The sequence below is a fragment of the Coloeus monedula genome (assembly GCF_965178545.1).
Source record: "Coloeus monedula genome assembly, chromosome: 4".
Classification (NCBI taxonomy): domain Eukaryota; kingdom Metazoa; phylum Chordata; class Aves; order Passeriformes; family Corvidae; genus Coloeus; species Coloeus monedula.
The window spans coordinates 52612220-52636249 of record NC_138784.1 but is presented as its reverse complement, the minus strand read 5'-3'; the positions used below and the strand labels follow the sequence as shown (position 1 = coordinate 52636249).

At 42.1% G+C, this 24030-nt stretch overlaps 1 protein-coding gene across 1 annotated transcript in view; it reads left to right on the top strand.

The window, feature by feature from the left end:
- Positions 1 to 6719: 6719 nt before the first annotated feature.
- The window catches only part of ANKRD26 (ankyrin repeat domain containing 26), a 53954-nt gene continuing 36643 nt past the window's right edge, over positions 6720 to 24030 (top strand). The window contains exons 1-12 of the mRNA XM_082280399.1: positions 6720 to 7069; positions 10774 to 10888; positions 11125 to 11298; positions 11409 to 11515; positions 12021 to 12158; positions 12939 to 13090; positions 17328 to 17378; positions 20216 to 20249; positions 20329 to 20401; positions 21629 to 21689; positions 22050 to 23053; positions 23584 to 23719. Coding sequence (XP_082136525.1) covers positions 6867 to 7069; positions 10774 to 10888; positions 11125 to 11298; positions 11409 to 11515; positions 12021 to 12158; positions 12939 to 13090; positions 17328 to 17378; positions 20216 to 20249; positions 20329 to 20401; positions 21629 to 21689; positions 22050 to 23053; positions 23584 to 23719 — 2248 coding nt within the window. The 5' untranslated portion in view covers positions 6720 to 6866. The remainder of the gene's footprint in view (positions 7070 to 10773; positions 10889 to 11124; positions 11299 to 11408; positions 11516 to 12020; positions 12159 to 12938; positions 13091 to 17327; positions 17379 to 20215; positions 20250 to 20328; positions 20402 to 21628; positions 21690 to 22049; positions 23054 to 23583; positions 23720 to 24030) is intronic.

Below are 24030 nucleotides of genomic sequence, written 5' to 3'. Positions count from 1 at the left end.
TTGCCTTTCTGACAGTCAGAAAGTTCTGGGTAGCAACAGCAGTTGTGTGTGGACTGGCAGTACTGCTCTGAAGTTGAGTTCCTAGACTCTGAGTATCATCTCATGGAGTCTTAGAGGATCCAACTTACTCTGTGCTCAAGAAGCTGTGTGAGTAAGTAGTAAGCCAACATCACTTTGTGAAACAGAATTACTGAGATGGTGACTGCTGCAAGTGACCCAGTATGGTACTGCCTGAAGAGCTAAGCACTGAGAGGTACCTGCTGAGGAGGTTTAGGCTGTGATGCCTTCTCCAGAGGGCTGGGGGGCAGGAGAGCAGTGGAGACACTGTCAAGAGTCCTCAAAGGTGTATTTTCATTCAAAGGCCTTTTCATTCCTTTTCAGAGAAATCCATGTGGTGGCTTTATTTCCACCTATTTCTTTTTCCTTGGGTGGGGATGAGAATCACAAAAAGGTTCCCGGAATAAATAAGAGGCAAACAAGACCTTCTTCTTCTCTTCATTCATCCGCACGTGTTGCGGAGGGTCCTGTGGACCTTCTGGTCATTGTGAAGGCTTCATAAACCAGGGAAAGTGCTTGCTTCCAGCACCTCCACTACTACGGCTGTGCTTAGGATTAGTCCTGCTTTAGGTTGTCTTTTGGTCTAGGCTTGGGCTTTCCTGCTTCCTTCTGCTACCAGTGTCTCATTTCATGTTCTAGGGCTTCTCTTCTCCCCAGGATTTTACTGCTGCCTGTCCACGCTTCAAAAACCCTTGAGGCTTGGGGGCATTTGTTCCTTTGGCACCCCTGGGAAGAGCTTGGCTCCATCTCTTTTACTCCACCCATCAGGTAGTTAACACACACAGACAAGGTCGCCTGAGCTTTGTCTGCTCCAGGAGAGAAACAGTCACGGCTCTCTCAGCCTTTCCACATAGCTCATGTGGTCCAAGGCCTCTGGCATCTTCTCGGCCATCACAGACCATCATCTCCATTTGGGATGCTATTTTTAGGTTTTATCACATTCTCTGTGGGGTGTAAGAATGTTTCAGGAGTTTTAGCAGTAACATTTGGGTCATATTATATCTTAACTGTATATTTCTTGTATAATTCTAGGTACAACAGGAACTGGATGAAAAAATCACTAAGGAACTCAAAGAAGGTAATGTGTCATTACATTAGGAATGTTCTTAAGGAAAAAGGTGACTGTTTCTAAGTCTCGACAGCTTTCAAGCCATTATTTTCAACTTCCTCTGCAAGGCACTGAGATTTTGTTCTGCTAGCTTTCTAGTTTAGACTTGAGTGGGAAAAATGCCTGCTTCCCAAAATATTGCATAGAATGTTATGCACTTGCCTAGAAAAAACCAAGCAAAAAGAAAATTCACCCACTGCCCCCCACAGAAACACTTGGCTTAAGATGAAGTTGCCCTTTGCTAGAGCTCATCTCCAGCAAAAACATCAAAGAAGCCCCCAGATTTTTGAGATCTTTATAGACTTCAGCCATCCCTTCTTCCCTGTACATGAACTGCATTCAGTACTAAACCATACCAAACACATTCTCTGCTGTTAGATCTAGATTTTTCCTGCTATGATGCATGGCTTGTCTTTGTAGCTTAAGTGTTGCAGTGTTGTTTTGAATAAGTAAGAAGAGCATGATCAGGGACCAAAGACAGCCTTTCTTTAGGAAGAGATTGTTCAGTAGTGTTTAGGCAAGCACAAGTTCAGTGCTTGAAACACAGAGCATAAAATGCACTCTGTAATTTGAGGCCAGGCGTCCAAAGAGGAAATCCACCTGTTTCATGATAGTTGGTCCTCCAGAGTCACTGCTTTGCAGGGACTGCAGCTATGTAGGAGTAGTGTTCTAATAAAGCACTGCTTTCAACGTTTAAGGAAAGCAAAGACTTCAGCTTGAAGAGCTCTGCAGGGGCTATGTTAAGAAGCACTGTTAAGGGCCACTGGAGTCATGTGTGGAGAGTCCTGGAAGGTGTTTGGTGTGTAGCCTCCGGAATGTCTGTCACTGACTTTAGAAATGCTGTTGACTGATAAGCAAATGTGCACAAAATGTGTTTCTTCCTTTGTGCCCAGCTCTTCCCTTGTTATGTGTCCTTGGAAATTTTAAAGTTACGTTCAGGATTGCAGACTATTGACTTAAGTCAAATGTTCTTATAGTGCCTGTCTGCTGTAAAAGTAACATAAGGAACCTTTTCTCCTTTCCCTCCAGCCACTGCTGAACTGGAAACTGGATGTGCTGGATTCCAAACAGCCTTCATGTGGACCAGGATCCCCTTAGCAGAGCAGTAGAGGAACACCGTGATGTTTTAACCAAAAACTACATGATTTGAATGAAATGCTGTGGAAAGGCTCTGGACACTTTTTGCTTTATAGAGCATCTGTGGTTTCCCTTCTCCCCACTTCAGATGTGAAAACTTGTTTATTTTAGTCGGAATATAAACTCTATTAAATGGGTGTCGAGCCCAGTGCACTCATCTGTTGGGGTTTTTTCTGCATAGCTGGCTTCTTTTGCACTCAGAGTAAGAACTACTCTTGGGACCCAACAGCACTGGTCAACAATAGCAAAAACACCTCTGTATTATCATCACTGCATTCAGAACAAATCCAAAACACAACCCCCTACCAGTCACTGTGAAGAAAATTAACTCTACCACAGCCCAAAACAGCATACTAACACACCGATGTTTTGGTTGCTGCTGAGCAGTGCTTACCGGAAATCAGGGAGTTTTCAATGTCTCATGCTCTGCCAGTGGCAAGCTGCACAAAAAGCTGGGAGGAGACATAGGTGGGACAGCTTATGCAAACTGGCCAACTGGATAGTCCACACCATAGAAACTGGGTCGAGTTAGACAGGATGGGCAGTCAGTGGGGGGTGAACACCTGTATTGTGGATCACCTGTTTCTTATGAGTTTTTTCTTTTTTTTTTTAATTACAATTCTTATTTTTTTGTTTGTATCAATTATGAAACTGTTCTTATCTGAACTCACAAGTCAGGGGGTTTTTGTTACTTTTTTCGCTCCCCGTCCCACTGGGGCAGGGAGGGTGGTGGTGTGTGCGCGGGGGGTAGCGATCACACAGCTGTGTAGTACCTCAGTTCGTGTTGGGTTAAGCCACAACATTTGGGAATTGAAATAAGTTCTCAATGCACTGCAGTCCTACTGTCAACAGACATTTCTCACTTTCTTATGGTTTATAATTTCCAAGTAGTTTAATGAAAAGAAGGAAAACAAAGGTCTTACTTGGCATTTTTCTCAACTAAAATGTAACCAAACCTAACAAATCCAATTGCAACCTACCTGACTCCCCAGTAACAAGAGTTCATTTCCATGATAATTGTATATTGGTAGCCCAAAAAGTGTGAGCCGGTGAATTTGTGTGGTTCTGAATATGCTAGTAAGCCTCTTCTGAATCACAGTATCAAAGAATATTCTGAGTTGGAAGGGACCCACAAGGCTGGATCATCAAGTCCAGCTCTTAAGTGAATGGCCCGTACAGGGACTGAACCCATGACCTTGGTGTTATTAGCACCATTCTCTGACCAGCTGAGCCAATCTCATACAGTAAAGCTTTTATTGTATTGAAAAGAAAATACCATTTCTTGTTCATCACTTAGAGGAAGCCAAAAGAAATCCCTTCTACATTCTGAGCAGAAAGCTAGCTGTTAATCCTACTGTGTGCATGGGATATGGTGCATCAGGCTGGACTGGGACCAAGTAAAACTGCCCCCACTTGACTCAGCGCAGCCAATGACTCTAGAAGGCTCCAGAGGCGGCACAGCAGAAGCTTCCCCACAGTTGCAGCTTTCCGCTTAGAGCAAAAGCTGCTGAAGTCACTGCAGGATGTGTGTTAACTAATCCATGCCCTTCAAAGCCTCTGAGTCGGCACTGCCAAGACATGCAATCGTCCCAGACAGCTTTTCTAAGTTGTACCACTCCTTCTATAAATACAGCAGTTGCAAAGCAGGTGTACTGAACCAGATACTTAGCAGCATATTGTTATCAGCCCAAGTCTTTACTGACACTTTTCCTTCCCGTAGACAAAATACATCAGGTGGTCTAATAGGGAAATTAGCCATATTGGCAAAGGGGAATTTCAGACTGCCATTTTAATACCTCAGCTGTACAAAGATTGTGAGCTCAGTTATCCAGTTACAGTGAATCATGTTGAAGGAAAGGATACCTTTAGCAGACTAACCCAAATACCAATGCTTATGCAACACTTAAGTCACACTTAAGCCCTATTTGGAAATCTTCCTGTGATACACGAGTTTTGTAATGAAACAAGAATTTGGGAACAGGAATGAAACATTTCATGCACACAAGAAAAGAAACAGCTGTTATTAGATGACACTGAGAAAACTACAGATAAGCGGAGAACACTGAGCAGAAAAGGCAACAGAACAGGAAATACAAAAAGTAAAAAAAAGCCCCCAAACCTAAATCCAAAAAGGAACTATAAAAATAAAAATAGAAACAGATCAAAAAACTAAAAACAAACACTTTGATATCTTCAACAGCACCCTGATCCAACACAATTAAAGAAATAGTATGGACAAAGATCAATACAAACAGTTGGCAGTTGGTTTAGTGACAGTCCTGCTATTTATTTTGCATCTTTTTTGGCTAATAATGAATGAATAGTTCCTGTTGTACCCATATGACTCTATGACCTCATCAGGATCCCCTTATCTTTAAAAGCATGAAACCAAATTTTAGCCCATTCAGCTATCAAAGTCACCACCAACTAAAGCTGACACTGTAATCACAGGGTTTTTTATTGATACCATTCTGAAATATTTGACATGGAATTAGGGTCTCCTGGTCTTAGCTGTGGAGTAACCTGTAAAAACAAAACTATGTGTGGCTGAGCATGTGTCCACTTGAAAAAGAAGTTGAGATTAAATACTTCCTCCTGAAGAGCATAGCGATGACTCGTGTTTACTCCATGTTGCCATCTTCTAAATAAATAAACTTTCCTTTCTTCTAAGATGACTAGAAGAAAACAAATATATCCAGTTAAAAAATGCGTTTTGCTCTCCATTTTTCCATTAAATGGTCAGAGACACTCTCAAAATAGTTACTCATAGTAATTTCCTAATACTCATAGAAATTTAGGTTTTGCAACCTGAACCTACTTAGCTGTGGTTTCAGCAAAAAAGTATTTTTCCATCTTTTTAAAATGATTATTATTTTGGCTCTTCTTTCTAGACATCACGTCTGAAAAAACAACACTGCTAATATACTGAGAATCAACTAAAACTGACTGTACATCAGTCACCTCGGTACGAGAGAATACTGCAGAAGCAAACATACTTGATAAAGCTGTGAAGATTCATTCTGGGAAGGGAAATAAAGATTTTAATATATGTACCTTTCTTAGTGATGAAGAAAAAGAAAATATTTCAAAGGGCTAAATCACTTCCTTCAAAAGTGGCATTATATTCCTGTCCCATTGCAATAAATATTTTCACTGCTAATCATTGTGAAATGCATTCCTCTGTTTGAATTAGGTTTTGTTTGCCATCTGTTTTTCAGAAATTCATATGCAAAAAGTAGCTTCTAAAGATAGGAAAAAGTGTTCTGGCAAGGTGTTCCCTTAGTCAAATACCCTAGGGTATACTGTACCATGGCATCGCCCGCAAATGACATGGTATCTGAACTACCCAGTGGCATCACTGTAGCAGTACAGTATTGAGAATGATTCCAAACTTACCAAGTATTTTGCTTTCTGTACTACGTTTTCATAAAGTCCGTCCACATGCATGTTTGCATTCCTCTGTGTCGGTGCCAACTTAGCCCCATTTACCAGAAAGTAACTTTCTGAGTCTGTCATGCGTGTTACGGAAACTTCCCAGTCTGACCATTCACAAACCTGACAGGCACACACCCAGGGCCAAAGGCTTTCACTGCTGAAGCGCAGCCCCTTCACGGCGGGCGGCTCCAGTGAGCTGAGGGGCGTCTCACACCCCCCACTCTCACACAGTCAGACCAGGTTTCCTAACCCGTTCGACCCCAGTTTTCCATAGCAGAGTCTCAGGTACCTCGTTCCATAAAGCAATTTATTCCTGTGCAGTAACACAGAAACAGCTCGAGCTGGTGCCTCTGAGGAGGGCACCTACATAAAGAACCCCGGGCTTCTACAGCCTCACAGTCGCGCCGCAAGCCCGTCTCGCTCTTCCGCCCGAGTCGTCGGCTCCTGTCCCACTCTCCATGTCCAACGACTTCGCTGGCGTCACCGGTCTTCATCTCCTTTGTTATCCAAAAAGTCGGCAATTCCAGGCTCCTGCTGTGTCTCTCAGAGTCTATTCACCTGATTAGCGTCGCCCGTCTTCGCTCCATTTGATATCCCGAAGGTTGGCAGCTCACGGCTTCTTGTCTCGAGCTCTCACCTAAAGCTCAACCTGCATCTCAATCGGCAGCTTGCGATCCCAGCTACTTGGACCAGACATATTCCTCAGCATCTGGTCAGGCACGTAACTAGATGATGTCTGAAGTCCCGCTCCACCCCCTTTCCTCCTGTATTAATCCGTGTTGTCTGTTCTTGTCACCCATTCACCCCAGGCTGATAGCAGCACCCACACAGCACTAAGCGCCCTGGGCTTCCACCGGAGAACTCCCCGCCTCCCGCGGCCGCGCCTGCGCGGGCCCGTCCGCCGCTGCCCTCCCGCGCCTGCGCGGTGCTCGCCGTGCGCGGGGTCGGGGCTGGCGCTGTCTGTGCCCCGGGGCTGCCGCCGCGCGCGAGGTTCGTTCCGCAGCAGCCGCGTCGCGTCGAGGACGCTGCTGGGAGCTCCCCTTCCCTGTCCCTGCTTGAGGCACGATACAGCCCGTCAGGTGCTTCCCGCCGTCGCTCTCCTTAGACGTGCCTGTGTCCCTGCCGCGGGATGAAGAGGATCTTCGGGTTCGCGAGGAAGAAGAAGGGGCAGCCGCCGCCCGGCAGCGCCTCCCTTCCCTGCCCCGCCGGTGCCTACGAGCTTCGGCAGAAGGACCTGGGCAAGCTACACCGCGCGGCCGCCAGCGGCGACCTGGCCCAGGTGCGGCAGGGACTGAGGAAATACGGCATCGACGGTCGGGACAAGGCGGAGCGGTAAGGGCGGTAGCCGCGAGGCGGTCTCGGGAGCCCCAGGTGCAGCTGTAGCGGCCCCCGGGAGCCCCCCGGCGCAGGAGCGGACCTGCGGCGTCGCTGTGAGCAGCGGGAGGGCGGGCGCCTCAGCCGAGAGCAGCCCTCGGCTGGCTGTGGGAAGCAGGCTTGTGGTGCCAAAAACCCCTTGAATTCGGCCAACTGTCGCCTCACCTTTTCTGACCCGGCCTCCTCGGTGCCCTCATTCCCGGAGCTGTATGTCCGTGCCCAGAGGGGCAGGAGTGGAAGTCTTAGCCTGGCAAACGGGGGTTGCAAGAGGAGGCTCATGGCCATTCTCCAGCCAGGGTTTGAAGTCTGAGTGTAATCGCACCTATCTCTATGTACCTCTGAGGGCTCAGCGTGCAGGTTCAGTAGTTGAGCCCGAAGGATGCACTGCCTCAGCTGGGAGCAACTTAAAGAAAGGTGGGCACTGCAGTTAGGAAGGATTTATAACGCAAAATAAACATGTTGTTTATTGATGCTGCATGCACAGTTGCCTTTTGTGAGTGTGATGGGGCAGCCTAAGCCACAGTGTGGTTTTAGGTCGCAGTTAGTTTTTTGCTCTGAGGCTTTAGTACAGTTAATCAGTACCTTGGACTAGAAGATCTGGTCAGTGACTTGCAGGTGAAGCTGTTTCTTCTGACAGGTGCTGTTGTGTGGGGTTTTGAATCAAGCACAGCAAGCACTTAACAGTTCTACCGTAAGGAGAAGCCCTGGGCTGCAGCATAGTTCCTAGTGATCTATCATATGCATAAGGGAATCACCTTTTCTGAAAAGTCTTAGAGTGAAATCCTTTGTGATATTCTGAAGAGATGCTAAGCAGAGCAGCTCAGCTTCCTAGACTGGCTGTCCAGAAGGATGGAATTCTGGCAGCAATAAAACTCATCTAGTTTTATTGCCCTAAAACCACCTAGATTTGTAGGACAAGCAAGGAAGAGCACAGTACGCATCACTTTAGTATTTGGGGTTAGGTGCCTGAATGTTGGCAGTTAGTATTTGATTATGCAGCTGGAGATGGGAGATGCAGTTTAAGGTGAATTGACTGCATTTTGTGCCTGCTCCATTTGCCCAAGTCAGGGTACCCAATGGCATTTACAGAAATAGTCATCAGATCTTAGCAGGCCTGGTATATACTTCAGATAATTTTGGTATTTTAAAGTGTTGTCTAGAAGTCTTTGTTTTCTCTGCCAGGGTTTCCTTCTGTGTGTCAAGCTATTATCAGTGTTATAACTGGGGAAATAAAGTAGCACAGTGTAAAAAAAAAAAAAAAACACCAAAACAAATTTTACAAGACACAAGGCAGTGTAAGTTCTAGAGCATTGCAGTGATTTTTGGCATGACAGTGCTCAGTGCTGGAAAGCTTACCTGACAGGGGTCCTGTGGACAGTCTGCCTGCTTGCTGCAGCTCGTGTATGCTATACCAGCCTTGAGGGTTCCAGGGGCCACCTGTGCCCTCGCAGTGCTTGTGGGTGTCATGTGTGGATTGAATGACCGTCAGATGCAATTGTGTTTCAGAGCTCCATCACATCCTTCAGGGACTGAAAGACATGACTGGAAGTAGAAGTGAAGAATAGGAAATCTATGAAGTAACTGCTGAAATGTGTGTGTTGTTCATATGAATGTCTCAGTTCTGCTTCTTGGGATTTCCAAAACCAAAATACTACCCCAGGGATGTGGCAAGTCTCACACCTACAGGCTCCTTCCATAAAGTGGGTCCTGTAGCCTATAGGACCTCCAAAAAATGTGTATGGAACAGCATCAGTCAGGAGAGAGAAGGGTTTTCAGACATGGTGTAGGGAAGCCATCAGCCCTGCTGGAAAAGGTAGACAAAACTTGGCACAGAGTTGAAAGCACATGTAGGTATGATACCGGCTAGTCATGAATCCTGGGTCAAAGCTAATCACTAAGAGAGATTTACCCGGTCAGCTGCTTGTCAGAGTGAACTTGTAGAGCTTTATGTTGCTTAGCTTGTAGCTCCTGGGTTGTTGGCTAACTGCCTTTGAAAGCGTGTGCTGTTGAGCTGCTGTTTCCCTGACGCCTCCTGGTTGGGTTGTTTGCTCAGAGATCATCAGGTCTCTTCTGCCCCATGGGTGATCAGTGTATGTGAGTGCAGCAGCAGCAGGAGGAGCAGAGTCTGAGCAGGGTCCCTAGGGCTGGTGGCAGAACAGCTTCAGTGTTATTTGCAGTCTCTTGTGGGGACAGGCAACTTTGAACACTCTGATGTTCTCTGCCAGCCTGTTCCCTGAAGTGGATCTTCTGTGGAGCTCAGCAGGCCTTGCTCCAAGCAGAGCCAACTCCTTTCTGCTAGGCAGATTGAGAGGACTGGCTGAGGATGGCAGCGATGAGCCCATAGTTAGTGACTTCAGGTTTGTCACGTTTCCTTGTGCTTGTTAATAGAAGCTTTTAGACTTGTTTCATAACCAGTCTTGGTTAGTTTTCAGATAATCTCAGTCAGTTACTTCTTCAGAAGTAGGAGGTCTTCCTTGATGCTTCAGTCTCTTCCCTGTCTGTAGCAAGACATCACAAGTTCTTTGAAGTCTTTTGTGGTTTTTTTGTCCTCATCCTGGAGTCTGTAGAGGGGGCCCCATCAGCTGCCATCTAACAAGGAGTATCTGCGTTATAGACTGTTGAGTTCCTGCATCATGTGCCACATTTGTGTATCTTCCCCTCTCTGTTCCCACCCAGCCAGGGAGCTGTTGTACCTTGGCCTCTCAACAAGGTACTAAAATATTTTGAAGGTTAGCTGAGCTTCTCTAAATACAGAGAACCTACCTACAGTGATATGGTTCAAAACTAGTGCTGGTGTTCCCTATGGTTCTTGGGGAACTGCAGAATTCTTATTCCGTCACCTTCAAGGGAGGAAACACATGCAAGGACTTCCTTGATGATTGTCTCTTTGTGTATAAGTAGATTGGTTAATTGACATCAGACCTAAGATGTTCTGTGGTTTGAAGGACCCTTTTCTTTCTGGCAAGGCTTTAAATTGAAGTAAAAAGTTCACTTTTCCTCTGCTGGTTATATAATGTGGAAACACAGTATTGCCTCCTCAGAGAGGACTTCCTCTGTAGAAAGCTTTTTTTGACTATGATAGTTGAACACTACAGGAAGGTCAAAAACTACTTTCCTGTAGTCAGGATTAGTGTTCTGCTTTCTGTTTTGCTACATGTTATTAGAGGCACTTTGGTGCAAGCACATTCTTGGTTTTGCTTCAGTAGTAAAAAAGCTAGAGAAAAAGGAGAAATTCTCAAAGTGCAGGGAAACTCCAATATTCTTGTGATGAAACCCATTTCCTACATCTCCAATACGCTTTTTTCCCATGAATGATGAAAGAAAAACTTAGAGGTTTACTTGCCATAGTCCTCAGATTCCCTAGTTTTGGTCTCTGTTGCTGTGCCATGTGTGTAGTCCCACTGAGGGCAGTACCCAACACCTGGGCACAGGAATCTCTGCAGATTCAGGTCTATAGTGAAGGAAATATCCCCTTACTAAGCAGATGCCATGGAGGGTTTTTGCTAGCAAGTCCCAAGCATTTGGTTTGCAGCTAGTGGTACTCGTAATGGAGTGAGTTCTTAAGCTTGCAATTTGCAAAGTGAAACTTGTGGTCATATCTGTTTATCAAAAAAGCGTGGAATTATCCCTGTCTGTGCTAATTCAATTTGTTTAATTTTTAGGACAGCTCTGCATCTTGCTTGTGCAAACGGCCATGTGGATGTAGTTACATATCTAGTAGAAAACAAGTGTAAGATAAATCTTTTTGACAATGATAACAGATCACCACTGATGAAGGTACGTGGACTATGGTATGTTCTTGCAAGTGAGGCCTACTGATTTTGAACTAAATTACGTATTTTTCAGTATTCTTTATGTAGACCTTTGTAAAAACATGCATATTGTGATTGGTGTGGAATGGGCATATGTTAGCTAATCTTTGAAGGTGCTCTTAATTCCCAGTATTGGGAAGCTGGAGGAATTGCAACAAAGTGAAATGTAAATGCTGGAAGTTTTTTGTGTTTTGTTTCCAGGCAGTACAGTGCCAGCAAGAAGAATGTGTGGCTATTCTGCTAGAACACGGTGCTGACCCAAATCTGGCAGACATTGATGGCAACACTGCCCTTCACCTGGCTGTCCTCTCTGGTAATACTACTTTAGCAGGGCTGTTGCTTGAGAATAATGCCAATATTGATGCCCAAAATAAGGTAAATTTTTATATTTGTTAATGAAGTGCTTTCCAAAAGTTTCATTCATATTTTTCTTGAAGGGTTTTTTTTTTTTTTACTTTGATTTCTAACTTTATCTGCCCTTTCAGGAGGGATATACCCCTCTTATTCTTGCTATCTCCGAACATCATGAAGATATAATGGAGTTTCTCCTTAAAAAAGGTGCTGATGTGCATGCTCGAGATCAATGTGAAAGGTGAGGGGCTGTCAAAACTTTACATCGGTCCCTGTAATATTCTTAAAGTTGGCTGGAGAGAGGCATGGCAATGAGGTCTGAAAAGATACAAAACAAGGAGCCACACAGCAGCAGTTTCTTCTGTGTGATTTGTGAAAGATGGCCATGCCTCTGTGGCTTGCTGTCTCGTTCGATGCTTTCCACATTGAGGATTGCAAAATGTTCCTGTCTGTTTTGGCCTTTCTGGCAGGAAGCCTGCCACTAGCTCAGCAGCATTCCCTCAAACTGAAAGCCATCTCCTGCATAGTAGTAGAGTTTGTAAGTGTTGTCTGTGTGGAAGCTTTAAGATTAAACATTTAATTGTTTTGAGACCCTCTCCCATTTTATTGTTTCTCTTAATGAAAAATGCTTTTGTTCATTTTAAAGTAATGGGGAGAATGCTTTTTTGAGGGCAAACAGAAACAAAAATAATTACAGTGACTGTGTAAAACAATCTATTTCATATCATATTTCTTGGATCCTTCAGAACCCCACTTATGACTGCTGCTTCTGGTGGAGAGCTTAATCTGATAAAAGTTCTTCTTCAGTTTGGTGCTGATGTTTCCCATAAAGACACTAATGGATGGACAGCTGAGGATTATGCTGTTATTCATGGATATTCTAGGTAAATTTGAAACTGTATCATTAGAGTAAGTTGTCAGTTATCAGTGTGATTTTTGATAATTTGTGGAAACAGCACCAAGTGTGTTTAATGGTCTGTTGGCACTTGTATGAAAGGTGTGCTCAGTGATGTCTTCATAGAATCACTCAGATTAGAAAAGGCCACTAAGAATCAACCTAACACTGCCAAGCCTGCCACTAAACCACGTCCCTAAGTGCCAATCTACAACATCTTCCAAATACCTCCAGGGCTGGTGACTCAACAGCTTCACTGATCAGTCTGTTCTAATGCCTGACGACCCTTTCGCTGAAGTAATTTTTCCTAATATCCAATTTAACCTCCCCTAGCAGAACTTGTGGCCATTTCCTCTTGTCTTCTGCTATGTATCATTCCAGTGTCTAGTGTTAACTTGAAAGTTGAGGAAAATTTTTACCCAGAGTTCTCTGTTAGATTTCGGGTTTTACTGCTATGCTCATATTTGCTCAATATAAACTCTAAAATATGTCTGTACCCTACAGTTATCCAGAGGTGGAACTTGACAGGTACCAAGCAGGAGTTAATAACTTTGTAGGTTTGAATTTGATATTTAGAGAGTGAACATGACTCTAGTGAATATTGAAGTGTGTAATAGTCATGCAGTAAGTGCATATGAGTATATGAATCTATATGACTATGAATATGTGTAGGGTGGATAAGAAGTGGCTGTTAACTCTTCTGTTAAATGGTGTATACAAGTATGTGATTATTTTTTATCAAATATATTTCCTCTCTTTCTCTATACAGTCTTAGTAAACAACTGGCAGAATATGCAGACTGGGAAAACACAGGAGAACCTTCTACAGGGGGTGGTGCACAAGGCATCACAGCACTTGGCACTCCACACTGGGCAGCAGCTGCTGGCTTTACACTGGGTGCACCTGCTGTGGACAGAGGAGGTAAGACCCTTAACCATGGAGTAGCTCAAGAGGAGCCGCTTTTCTTTAGTGGATTTGTGTTGTTAGCGCTTACTGTGTTCACCGTTGGTTTTAGTGGAGGCATCAGATGGAGTAGCAAAAGCTTTGTGAATGTGGTTATTTGATGATAGTTGTAAGTGCTGCTTGTCAGGCTGTGAAGGCACTTGATTTGCATTCTGTGTTCACTTCTTAGGGTTGTTACTTTCTGTTTGTCAGACTGCCCATCTCTATGGGTTTTCCTTGAGAGAGAAGGGGGATAGGGAAGAAGCTAGGCAAAAGTGTTTTTATTTTTCAAGTGTGTACTTTTACCTAGAGATGGCCACTCAGATTGTGAAAATCCAATTACAAAAGCAGTGAGTTCCACCTGAGTAGTTGTTCCTCTTTCTGTAGTTGGGAAGCAACAGAGAAATGAGCAGAAAGGTATGTGTCTTGTTGATTTTCCTGGAGTTTGTGTCTTCATTTTAATGTTAATAGCTCCATCTGCACTAAGGTCCTTTTTGCATGTCTTACTTCTCAAAATCAGTTATAACAGTTGTCATGTAAGTGCTGCAGAGATGTACTTAGCAAATACTATATTGGAAAAGTAACTTTGTTAGCAATAACATCGCAGTGTCTGTGTATGCTGTACTGGCTTAAACATAGTTTGATTTACAATAAAAATAATGCTTTTCTTCCACTTTCTGTAATTTTAATAATTTTTTGATCACGAGGCAATTTAATTGCTTTTCTGGATCGCAAGGTAGTAATTATTTTTATAAAATCAACTCCTTCAGTGAGTTTTAGAAATCCTCTATGCTTATGAGCTCAGAGTCCTAGAGGAATCTTAGAAAATGAATACCTGAGTATAAATGAAATAATTTGTCTTGTACTTTACATCTCAAGCCCTACAAGTGGGATATTTTATTCTTTCTGAGTTTTTAAGGGTTTTACATTGGAACTATGTGGGAAATGGGCAGAAGACAGTGCTCAAATACAGTTCATTATTCCTTTAAGTGCAGTTCCGTACTCCATTTTTAAATATGTCAAGAAAAATGAGCAAAATATGGGATATTTTTCATCACTGACTTTTCCTAGATACAGGAATTTAATTTAGAGTCAGACTTTGTTCCTTTGGCTTAGGAACACTTGATTTGATCTAGTCAGAGATTTTGAAAGTTTCTTGATAGATTGCAGGATTTTTTTTTTTTTTTGAAAGGCTTTGGTACAAATGGTTGTAGCGGGTTGAGTTCGAAACCGGGCGGAAACACCAATTAAATGTAGTGGTTTTGGTTCAAAATATTCATTACTTACTTGTTTTCCTTCTGTGAGATAAGAATTAGGAGAAAAGCAAAGCAGGCACAAACCTTAAACAGTTGCAGTACAATGAAAGAGTTTTATTACTAATAGAATTAAAAGTAAAGAGACAATAACAAAACAAAATTAAAGCAAATCCCCCCCCCCCCCTCCAGCCAGCACTTCTCTCCTTTTACCTAGCTCACACAAGGGATAACAGAACATGGGATGTTAGTCAGTGTTCCAGTTCTTGAAAAGTCTCTCTCTTATGCTTAAGGGAAAAAAGGGTTTTTCCTTCAGTTGCACGTGGTTCCCAAACTGCCACTAACAGCAGATCCGCCCGGAAACAATCTGCTGTGTGTAGAACATCTCTCCCATGAAAAATCTCACAGTTCCTTCACACTACAAAACATGGGCCATCACATGGGGTTATTCATCTTTTTAAGGATAAGTTCTTTTGGCCTGCACACAAAGGCTCTTCTTCGCCACAAGTCTCTAACAGCCTCTTACTACTATAAAGTCTGGCATCGGGCATTCTTCACAATCTTCACAGGCACACGAAGATACTCCATCCCCCCATGTTCTTCAAATGGATTAAAGAGACAAACAGTTTGTGGTATTACAGTTTCTTACCACGGCATGCAAGAAGGTTTCTTTTAAGCTGCCCGCCAGAATCGTGGCACCGCCCTCTTTTCTCCCGTCGCCATTTCCAGCTCCGTCCCACGGGACTCACTTCTCTTTCTCTCTGACTCTGACGCCGCCATGTTGAAGGGTGTTTTTGTTCGGGCTTTACGGTGGGGAAAGCCTCGCTCCCTTTGTGCTGCTGGCTGCGTGGTGTCCTCTTCAGTTCAGCACGAAGTGTGCTGGCTGCAGACAGGAGGCTCTGCCGGCTCCCGTTGACTCCGCCGGCTCCGCATGGAGAGGAGAGGGACCCGCCGGTCCCCAGAAGCCACGCTGGATGGGTTTAGCTGTGAGCAGTCCATGGCTGGGTTTAGCTGCCTGTGGCTCTGAGGCAGTTCCCCCCCAGCCACCCAGGGTCCGTGCCACAGCGTGGGGAAAGGGGGAAAGGGGCAGTGGCCCCGGCCCGGCCCGGCGGGGCCGGGAGGCTCCGAGCTGCCCCCACCTCTCAGCAGGCGAGCTCCGACCAAAAGGAGAAGTCCCGCCTTTCTGTGCGGTTTAAATATGTAAATTGTGAGAAGCGTAATTGGTCTTAAAGACTGTCCATCAACTCAGGGTCAACCCAATACAATGGTTTAATCAGGAGAATGTTACTTTTGCCCAAACAGTGGACACTGTTACTGTCTCTGAGAGATGAGTAGCATATAGAGAATATTTACCTGCATTAATTCTGCAGTCTCTAGCTTGCACACAAAAAGTACAGGTCCTGGATTGTGAGAGTCCTTGTGATATGCTGCAGTAACAGACTGTGAGCTTCTGTTAGAGGAGAAGTTGGAATGATTTCAAGAGAACAGAGAAACCCATTTTGGAGTTATTTTTGTTCTGTTGCTCTTCTCTACAGTTTTTCTGGGATCTTCAGTGTTGTCCTTGTTCCTTTTGCTGCTTTTGCACTTGCTGAATATTTTTCAAAATACTCTCCTCTAATGAGCAGTTCAGTCTACTTTAGAAGTTGGCTTTTGTTTATTTGAATATTTACTGTGTGATGTATTGTTCCTTTCGTGTTCCTGGGTCCCTACGGAAACTGTTGGGTTTCCATCATAGAGCTCTTAGAAAAGAAATAAGGGCTTCAGTGATTTATATCTCCCAAGGTCAGTAAAAGCTGTCCTGTATCATCTCTTAAGAAAACAGACAAATGTAGAAGGGTTGAGAAACCATCATGAGGTCCTTTCTCAACTATTTATATGTATCTTTTTTTGATACAAGTCATTTTGCCACATTCATTCCATGTAGTAAAGTCAATATAGGCGGACTCCGTTCTGCTCTGAGACAAATGTTACATCATGAAGAAATTTGGTGTCAGTTAGCTGCAATAACAGAATGATTTGTTACTAAGTGGGATGGGTAGAGCGGATTCATAGTGATTTATATTTTGAACTTGTGTTCCACAACACACTGGCATGTACACACACACAAACACATATACATGATACACCAGTCAATGCACCCATTTTGGTCCAATTGTGGCCTGCTCTATAACCCTGGGGGAACATGCTGCCCTCTTGTTGTGTCTGTGTTCTGGCTAGTGGCGTAGCTTTTGTATGTGAATGGTTCAGCATGGTTATATCAATGTAAGTAGGACTCTTCAAACTGGAAGTGGCCTATGTTTGCATCAGGCACTAACTGACACAACTTTTAAGATTGAGCTGGTTTAAGGCAACAAGTTGCTGGGTTCCTTTTTTAGCTAGGGATAACAAACATACTAGTACTGTAACTTAAGATGAGTGTGTGTAAATAACATAATGTCTCAAAGTTGCATGCTGGTCTGAGTACAGGGAGCCAAGATTTCCTTGAAACTTCTGGATAATCTCCAAAGTTTGGTTCTAGGCACATATGGATTTTTGAGATGCTTAGAATAAGGAATTTTGTGTGCCGTATGTGTAAGGCACTCTACAACCAGGGAGGAATTTAATTTGCAGCTGTGCTAGACAAGGAGTAGTCAAGTTGAGGGAAATACAAAGTTGTCAATAAAGTATATTTCTGATAATCAGTTTCAGTATTTCAGAATATTGAAATATGGATGTTTTACATGGAGCAAGTACAATAAGTTACTGTTTGACACTGTCCCTTGAGAGCAGAGTTCAGTAGATTGTGGTTGGGTTGTTTCCAGCACTTCTAACTGTAGAATAGGCTGATAGTCACAGTGTGTTCTCCCATTGCTGTAGCTGTTTTGATGTACTGCTTATGTTTTTCCAAGTTTCTGGAAATTCCAGTTTATTCTGATGTCATTGTTCCATCTGTCCTTTCCATGCCTTTTCCTAAATGGATATAGGAATGCAGCAATCTCCTAACCAGACATCAAGAGCAGGAAAATCAAGGAAAGGTATTTTATACAGTAGCATTTAAAATATGAAATGTGCTGTACAATACAAATATCAACACATCTATGATGTTTATTATTCTGGAGGTCCCTATTTTGATGGTACTGGTTTTATGAACTACATTAGAGAGCAAGCTTTGCGTGATTTTTGTTTGTTTGCATGTTTTGCATTGGTTCTTTATTATTGAATTTAGTGTTTGCTTTGTGTCATTGGTGATAGTAAATAATGTTATTTTTAAACAAGCACTTCTGTTACTCTGAAATGGGCTTCAATTAAAGTAGAAACAAGCAGTCCCCAGAGACTGCTTTTCTAGATCCCATTTCTACTGTAATCAGAATTCTCTCTGAAAGCTAGCTCATGAACTTTCGCTCTTGCCTTCTAAAGGACAATGTGACCTGGTCTTGATCATTCTTAAAGTTACTATTCACAGAATGACAGAATATTCGGAGTTAGAAGGGACCCACAAAGATCATCAAGCTTTTGAATGAATGGCCCATATAGGGATTGAACCCACAAGCTTGGTGTTATTAGCAGCATGCTCTACCCAACTGAGCTAATATATTCATTGGAAGCAAAATTTCGGAAAACTTACTCATCTCTTTTGGTTACTTACGACTGTACTATTGAAAATATAACTGAAGTCACCTGTCAAGAGTGATAACTGACTGCTCCGCACTGGTGGAGACAGATTTTTATTCTGCTTGGGACATTAGCAGGTAGGTTAGACTGCTGGTACTGATTGAGTTAACAGGAAACTGTGGTATGTACAACTAATTAATATTATTTAAATAGCATGTGTTTGCAGTAGGAAATGGTAACAATTAGAGACTGTTGGTATTTTAACTGATAGCTTGTCCTTGCACTGGTGGTTTCAGCTTCTAGGTTTTCTCTACATGACATGAACACTATATTTTATTGTCTAAAAGCCCAGTGTGGGTCAGGAGATGTACTCATCAAAATTCCCACATAAATCCTGTCTTTAGAACAGACAAAATTTCCATGCTCTTTTGTGTTTCTTGCTAGTAGAGGGGATGTCTTCAGGCATGATGTGCCTTTGTTTTCTTTTCCCTTTAATGATTCTGCCAAAGACCTTGGATTGGTTACCAAGAATTAGTTATAAGGAACTTGAGGAATGCTGAAATAGCTACTATGTGGAAGTTGTGTTTGTTTTCCCCTTCTGTTTTGGGGATTGAAGAGCCCTTTTGTTTCATCGTAGTTGTTGATAGTTGAGAGGTTCTAGCACTCTTGAAGCTGGATTCCTAGAGTTCAGGTTTCTTTAGTAGGTCAGTGATGTGCTAAAGTGCGCTCCCATCAAGTTTGCAAATAGCCCTAAGTTGGGAGGATCAGTAGATGCACTTTAGGACAGTGCTGTCATTCAGAGGCATTTACTCTGGCAGGCTGTGTAAATGAACTGTCAGGCCTGTCTTGCAAAATTCAGCCAGGGCAAGTGCAGTCTGAGCACAGAAAGGAACAGCCCCTTGTTAGAAAAGGTGCTGGCACTGCCTGGCAGGAAGAGATGCCTTGCTGAGAGAACCTGATGGGCCTTGGCAGAGTGAGCTGGGAATGAGCCGGCAGCAGGGTGCCCTGGCAACAGTATCCTGAGTTAATATATAAAGAGCAGCATAGGCAAGAGATTGAGCAAAGTGATTATCCACCTCTACTTGGCACTCTCTGGATTGTGTTCCCATTGTACCCCAGTGTTCTGGGTGTAATCTGAGCCTCCAGTGCAAGAGAGATTGGCCTTTCAACAGTGGGCAAGTTAGTGGAAAGCCGTCGGATTCATCAGGGACAGGAATATTTGCCCTTTGAAGACAGATTGAGGAAACTGGGCTTTTTCAGCCTAGAGAAGAAATGAATTTGCAGGGGACCTAGCAGCAACTTCTAGTACATGTGAGAAGACAAAGCCAGGTGCTTCCCAGTGGTACATGACAGGAGATAGAGATATAAGGCACAAATGGTAACAAAATAGTTCCTAATTGAATGTGGGAACAGTAAAACAGAGAGGTTGTACAGTCTCCATCCTTGGAGGTGTTTAAGACCAGACTGGATAAAGCCCTGAACAGCTTTACCTGATATCATAACTGAGCCCAATTTGAGAAGGCAGGCTAAGAGACTTCCTGAGGTTCCTTCTGACCTGATTTATCCTCTTATCCTATGTGCAAATCGTGTTTGTAACACTGATGAAAGCTTGGAGTGTGCTATAGAATGCCCTGGGTTTGCCACTTTTGTCCGCTGAATTCCCTTTTTGGTGCAGTGTGCAGAGCTGTTGCTGATTCTTCTACTTGAGCTTTAGAGCTTGATTATGCTTTTTGATTTTCATTACATTTGCAAAATAATCTGTAACTGGGTAGAGCAGTGGATAGTGTAATATATGGCCTAATGTTATACATAATGCTGCATAAAATAATAAATCTCTGCATGTGATTGTACTTGTGTGTGAGATGAGTGCTTTGGAAGTTCTTCTACTTAATGTCTTGCTAAACCACCACAATTTTGTTAATTGTTCACTAACGTAACATATTAATGTTACACTTTTTTTTTTTTTTTTTTTTAGTTTAGATGTGTTTCTATGTTTTTTAACTTCTAGGTATAAGAGTCCAAAAGAGATACAGCTCTGGTATTTTTATTTCCTTTTTTTTTTCTTTAAATTCAGTGTTGTTTGAAGAAGCAGTTTTGTTTTGGAAATGCAGTCATTTATGCCGCCATGTGTTGAATTTACTACCCAAAGCATCATGCTGTTATGATCTGTAGAGTTGTCCATGTTAAATGTTTAATTTTTAGATGGTTAATTTTTAGCATGCTAAATTTAATTTCAACATGTCGATTAATGTTTGAACAGCACTAGATGACTTCTCCCAAGGAGACTCAATAAGGTGAGACTTTCAAAATACCTAACACTTACCTGAGGAATGACATGAGAGACACAGTACTCATTTTGCTTTGCTTTTGAAGAAGCTCTGAGAAAGAGGGGAGCGATGACAGTTGGCATACCTCTGAGGAAGAGGAACTTGATTTTACCCCCAAGGTATGGTGCATTTACAGGGAAAATGTCCTGTAAAAATAAGGGGTTTGAAGGCAAATTTTCTTTGGAACTGAAAGAAACTGCAGTTCCAGCCAGTATTGTTTGCTCTTTAAAGCAATATCTGGCCTGCCCGCCTTCCTTCTGCTGTGAGTTTTTCCTAAAGGACCTGTAGCTGTGACAGAGTATGCAGTAGATTTGTAATTTGGAGCAAAGCAAGCAGTACGTGACAAGACAACCATAGTTTTACTTTTTCTTGTTCATACGAGTCATAGTTGCAGACCTTAAAAGTTTGTAAGTTAGTATTACAACCTATCCTTTTCTTCTTCAAACATTGTTAGTGTTTCCTGTAAATTTGGGGATTGATTCCTAAGTGATAAAGGATATTTATTTATCAAGAGCTACAAAAATCCTTCATCACCTAGTTCTCCTTTCCTCAGCAGGTACCTCAAGAGTGCTCAATGAACAGATGAGTTACTCAGATGGGTCATCATCTATTTTCTTGTATAAGATGACATTCAGTGCTTGCATGTGATCTCACACTGCATGTTTTTCCTCTTTTTTTTTTTTTTTTGAGTGCTCGGGGTTGTACTCTTTTTATCAGTTACAAGCTCTCATGCCTACTGTTTTTACTAATGACTTGTAGAATTATCAACTTCTGAGTGATGTCTGGATCAATTCTGTTGCACTGGCAGTGATGTGGAACCTGAGTGTGGTAGTTCAGCCCACTCTGTAATGCTGGAGATGCAAGCATGTTTAGTTTTAACTTGATTTCATTTTCTTGCACTAATTTAAATAGAAATGTTACATTTTTCTGTCACGATTTTGAGATTAGGGATATTTTTAAAGTGTACTTGCAGGGACTAATTTCTGCATTAAGTATGGGGATCTTAACAGTTACTTACCTTGTGCACATTTGCAAGTAAGCATCCTGAAAATGCAGTTTTAAATATAATTGAATTTTATTTACATATTACAAATATTAGAAACAGAATTTTAGAACGGTTATGCACGTAAACATTTTTGAAAACAATTTGCAGAAGGATGCCTCCGCAGTGTGAAATACTTACTGAATTGGATATGAGAGGAGTGTTTGTGTAGTTAGAAGTATAGGATGGAGCCAGCACTATCATAAGGACAGTCTGATTATATTTACTGTTCAAGACTTGATGTGAACAAAAGATTTGTTGTTGTTGCTGTTAAAAAAAATCTTAAATAAATCTTTATTTACAGAAGCTGCAGAAGCCAAACCTGACACTGTTAATGAGTGCTTCACATCAGTTCAGGAAAAACAGTAAGTTATTTGCAAAAGGTTGCATGATACACTGATATATAAGGTAGACTTGATAAGTAGGTTTTTTAGTTGGTTTGGGGGGTATTTTTGTGATAGTAAATGAGAAAAGTAGCATTTTGAAAACACGGCACTTAGTAATTCAGAATAAAATAAGTCATTAAAATGAAGATATTAATCCTCTCTTAAGCCTTTTTCCTTCATCAAATTCATCTTCCGTCCTGCCCAACCTCACCTCTCTCCAATTCCAGACATTCCCAAATGGCTTCTCTCTTGTACATTAATCTGATAACATGCCTATTACTGTTTACATAATTCCTTCTGTTCACATGCATTTTCCTTTTTTTTTTTGTGTGCTTTAAGATGATGGTGATGGTTCTGGAATTGAAAGTCCTAAGTCGCCAAAGAAAAGTCTCAAAGAAAGAATCCCATCAGCTGCAAATGTGAACAAAGGAGACAGTGAAGAATTGTTTAATCAAGATGTCTCAGCTGCAAGCAACCTGGATGAAGAAGAATTGGAGGAGGAGGAGGAAGAGGATGAAAATGACAATGGAGATGGTGATGAAGATTATGAGGAGGAAGAGGAAGAGGAGGAGGATGAAGAAGATTTTACTGAAGATGAACAGGAGGAGGAAGAGCTGGAAGATGAAGAAACTCAGTCTAATGAAATACTGGAAGAGGAGAAAACAGAACCTAAAGGGGAAATTAATCAGAAATTAGAGTATTTCAGTAAAGCTAAGCATGAAGGGGATGCTCAGTGGGGAACTGGAGATGTCTGTGATGATGACGAAATAAGTAAGGAACATGATGAAAAGGTGGAGGAATCTGTTGATAGTCCTGTGTCTTTCATAGCCGGGTCTTGTGAAAGGCTTCAAGAAAACAAAATGGCAGTGTCTCCAAAGATCATGAATAATGAAATATCTTGCAAGTCAGTACCAAAACAAGCTGTCTTTCAAAATCTGAATAATCTGCAAGATACCCAAGAAAGCTGGAATAGGAAAAGCATGATTGAGGAGAAGTTTCACAGAAATGCTGACTCCTGTTTTGCGGACTCTGAAATGACAGACTGGAAAAAAGAGATACCTCAGCCTCTCTTAGATAGTTGTAGTCTTAGGGAGAAAAAGTCAAACTCTAGTGATGGCTTTGAAAGTGGCAGTAATTGTTGGTTAGCAGAAAAAACCCCAGGACCTGAAAATGAAAGAGCAGCCTTTGTCATACTTGAACATGTGGATGGTGAAGATACTGAAGAAGAGGAATATGAAGGAATAGATGATAAAGTCTGTAAACCACTGAAACCAGAAAGTGAAAACTTGCACTTAAATAAGCAAGAAGAAAATTTGAGAGCAACATTTCATTCAAGCACCAAAGTAAGTATATAGGGATGATTCAATCACAAGGGTATTTTCTAAGGGTCAGATAGGTAAGAAACACGTGGCAAACTGGATTTCTCTTAATACTTATTTTTCACATACATCCATCTTTTGATCATCCATTTCTGATGTTATACAGTGTCTTACTCAGAGTCAAAAGAGTTTCTTTGCTATAATATGGTAATATAATATGGAAAAAGAATAGGCAGTAGACTCTTTCTGGAATCGGTTAGATTTTTCTCAATTCTATGTTGCACTTCTAATCTGTGAAGTTTTACTACTATTTAGGAAAAATCATGGTGCGATAGCTGAAAGTGAGGAAACAAAAAGAAATTTGCATAAGATTGAGAACAGGAAGCTAATGATTTTCCTTGGAGCAAAGTAGAGGGAAAAAAAAGAATATGGTCTGGAATGTTGTAACTTAAATGAAGCTAGGGTTAGACTGAGATGAGGAATTGCTTATGGAGGAACAGCAAAGATGATGCTTGTTACTGTTCTTTTCAGCTGTTTTGGTTGATCTCTTTTAGGAAGAATCATCTGAACACAAAGAAGAGGAGAAGGAAGGCTCTGGCAAAAAGCTACAAACTACAGTAGTTGAGGATGTGAAAAATTCTGTTTGTAATGATAGTCATGAAGTCCACAAAGCTGCAAAAGACAACTCTGGTGAGAGAAATGACTTAGTAAATCCTGATCCAGATTCTTCCTCTACAAATATTAATGCATAGAAAATTAACTGAAATGGTGATTGACTCCTGTGATAGCAAAATTTTCTCTTGCCTGTGAGTCCTAATGGGCACTGGCAGAGAAGGAAAGCAGGTTGTGTTGCTTTTCATTCATTCTTAAAGAACTGAAATTGCAGCATTGTATACCAAGTAATGTGAAATGAAGCGAGTGCCGTTCTTGATTTGTTGCTATGTTCTCCCTGAAGTGATCCGAACAAAATGAGCAGATGAAAAAGAGAAGGAGGGACTAGA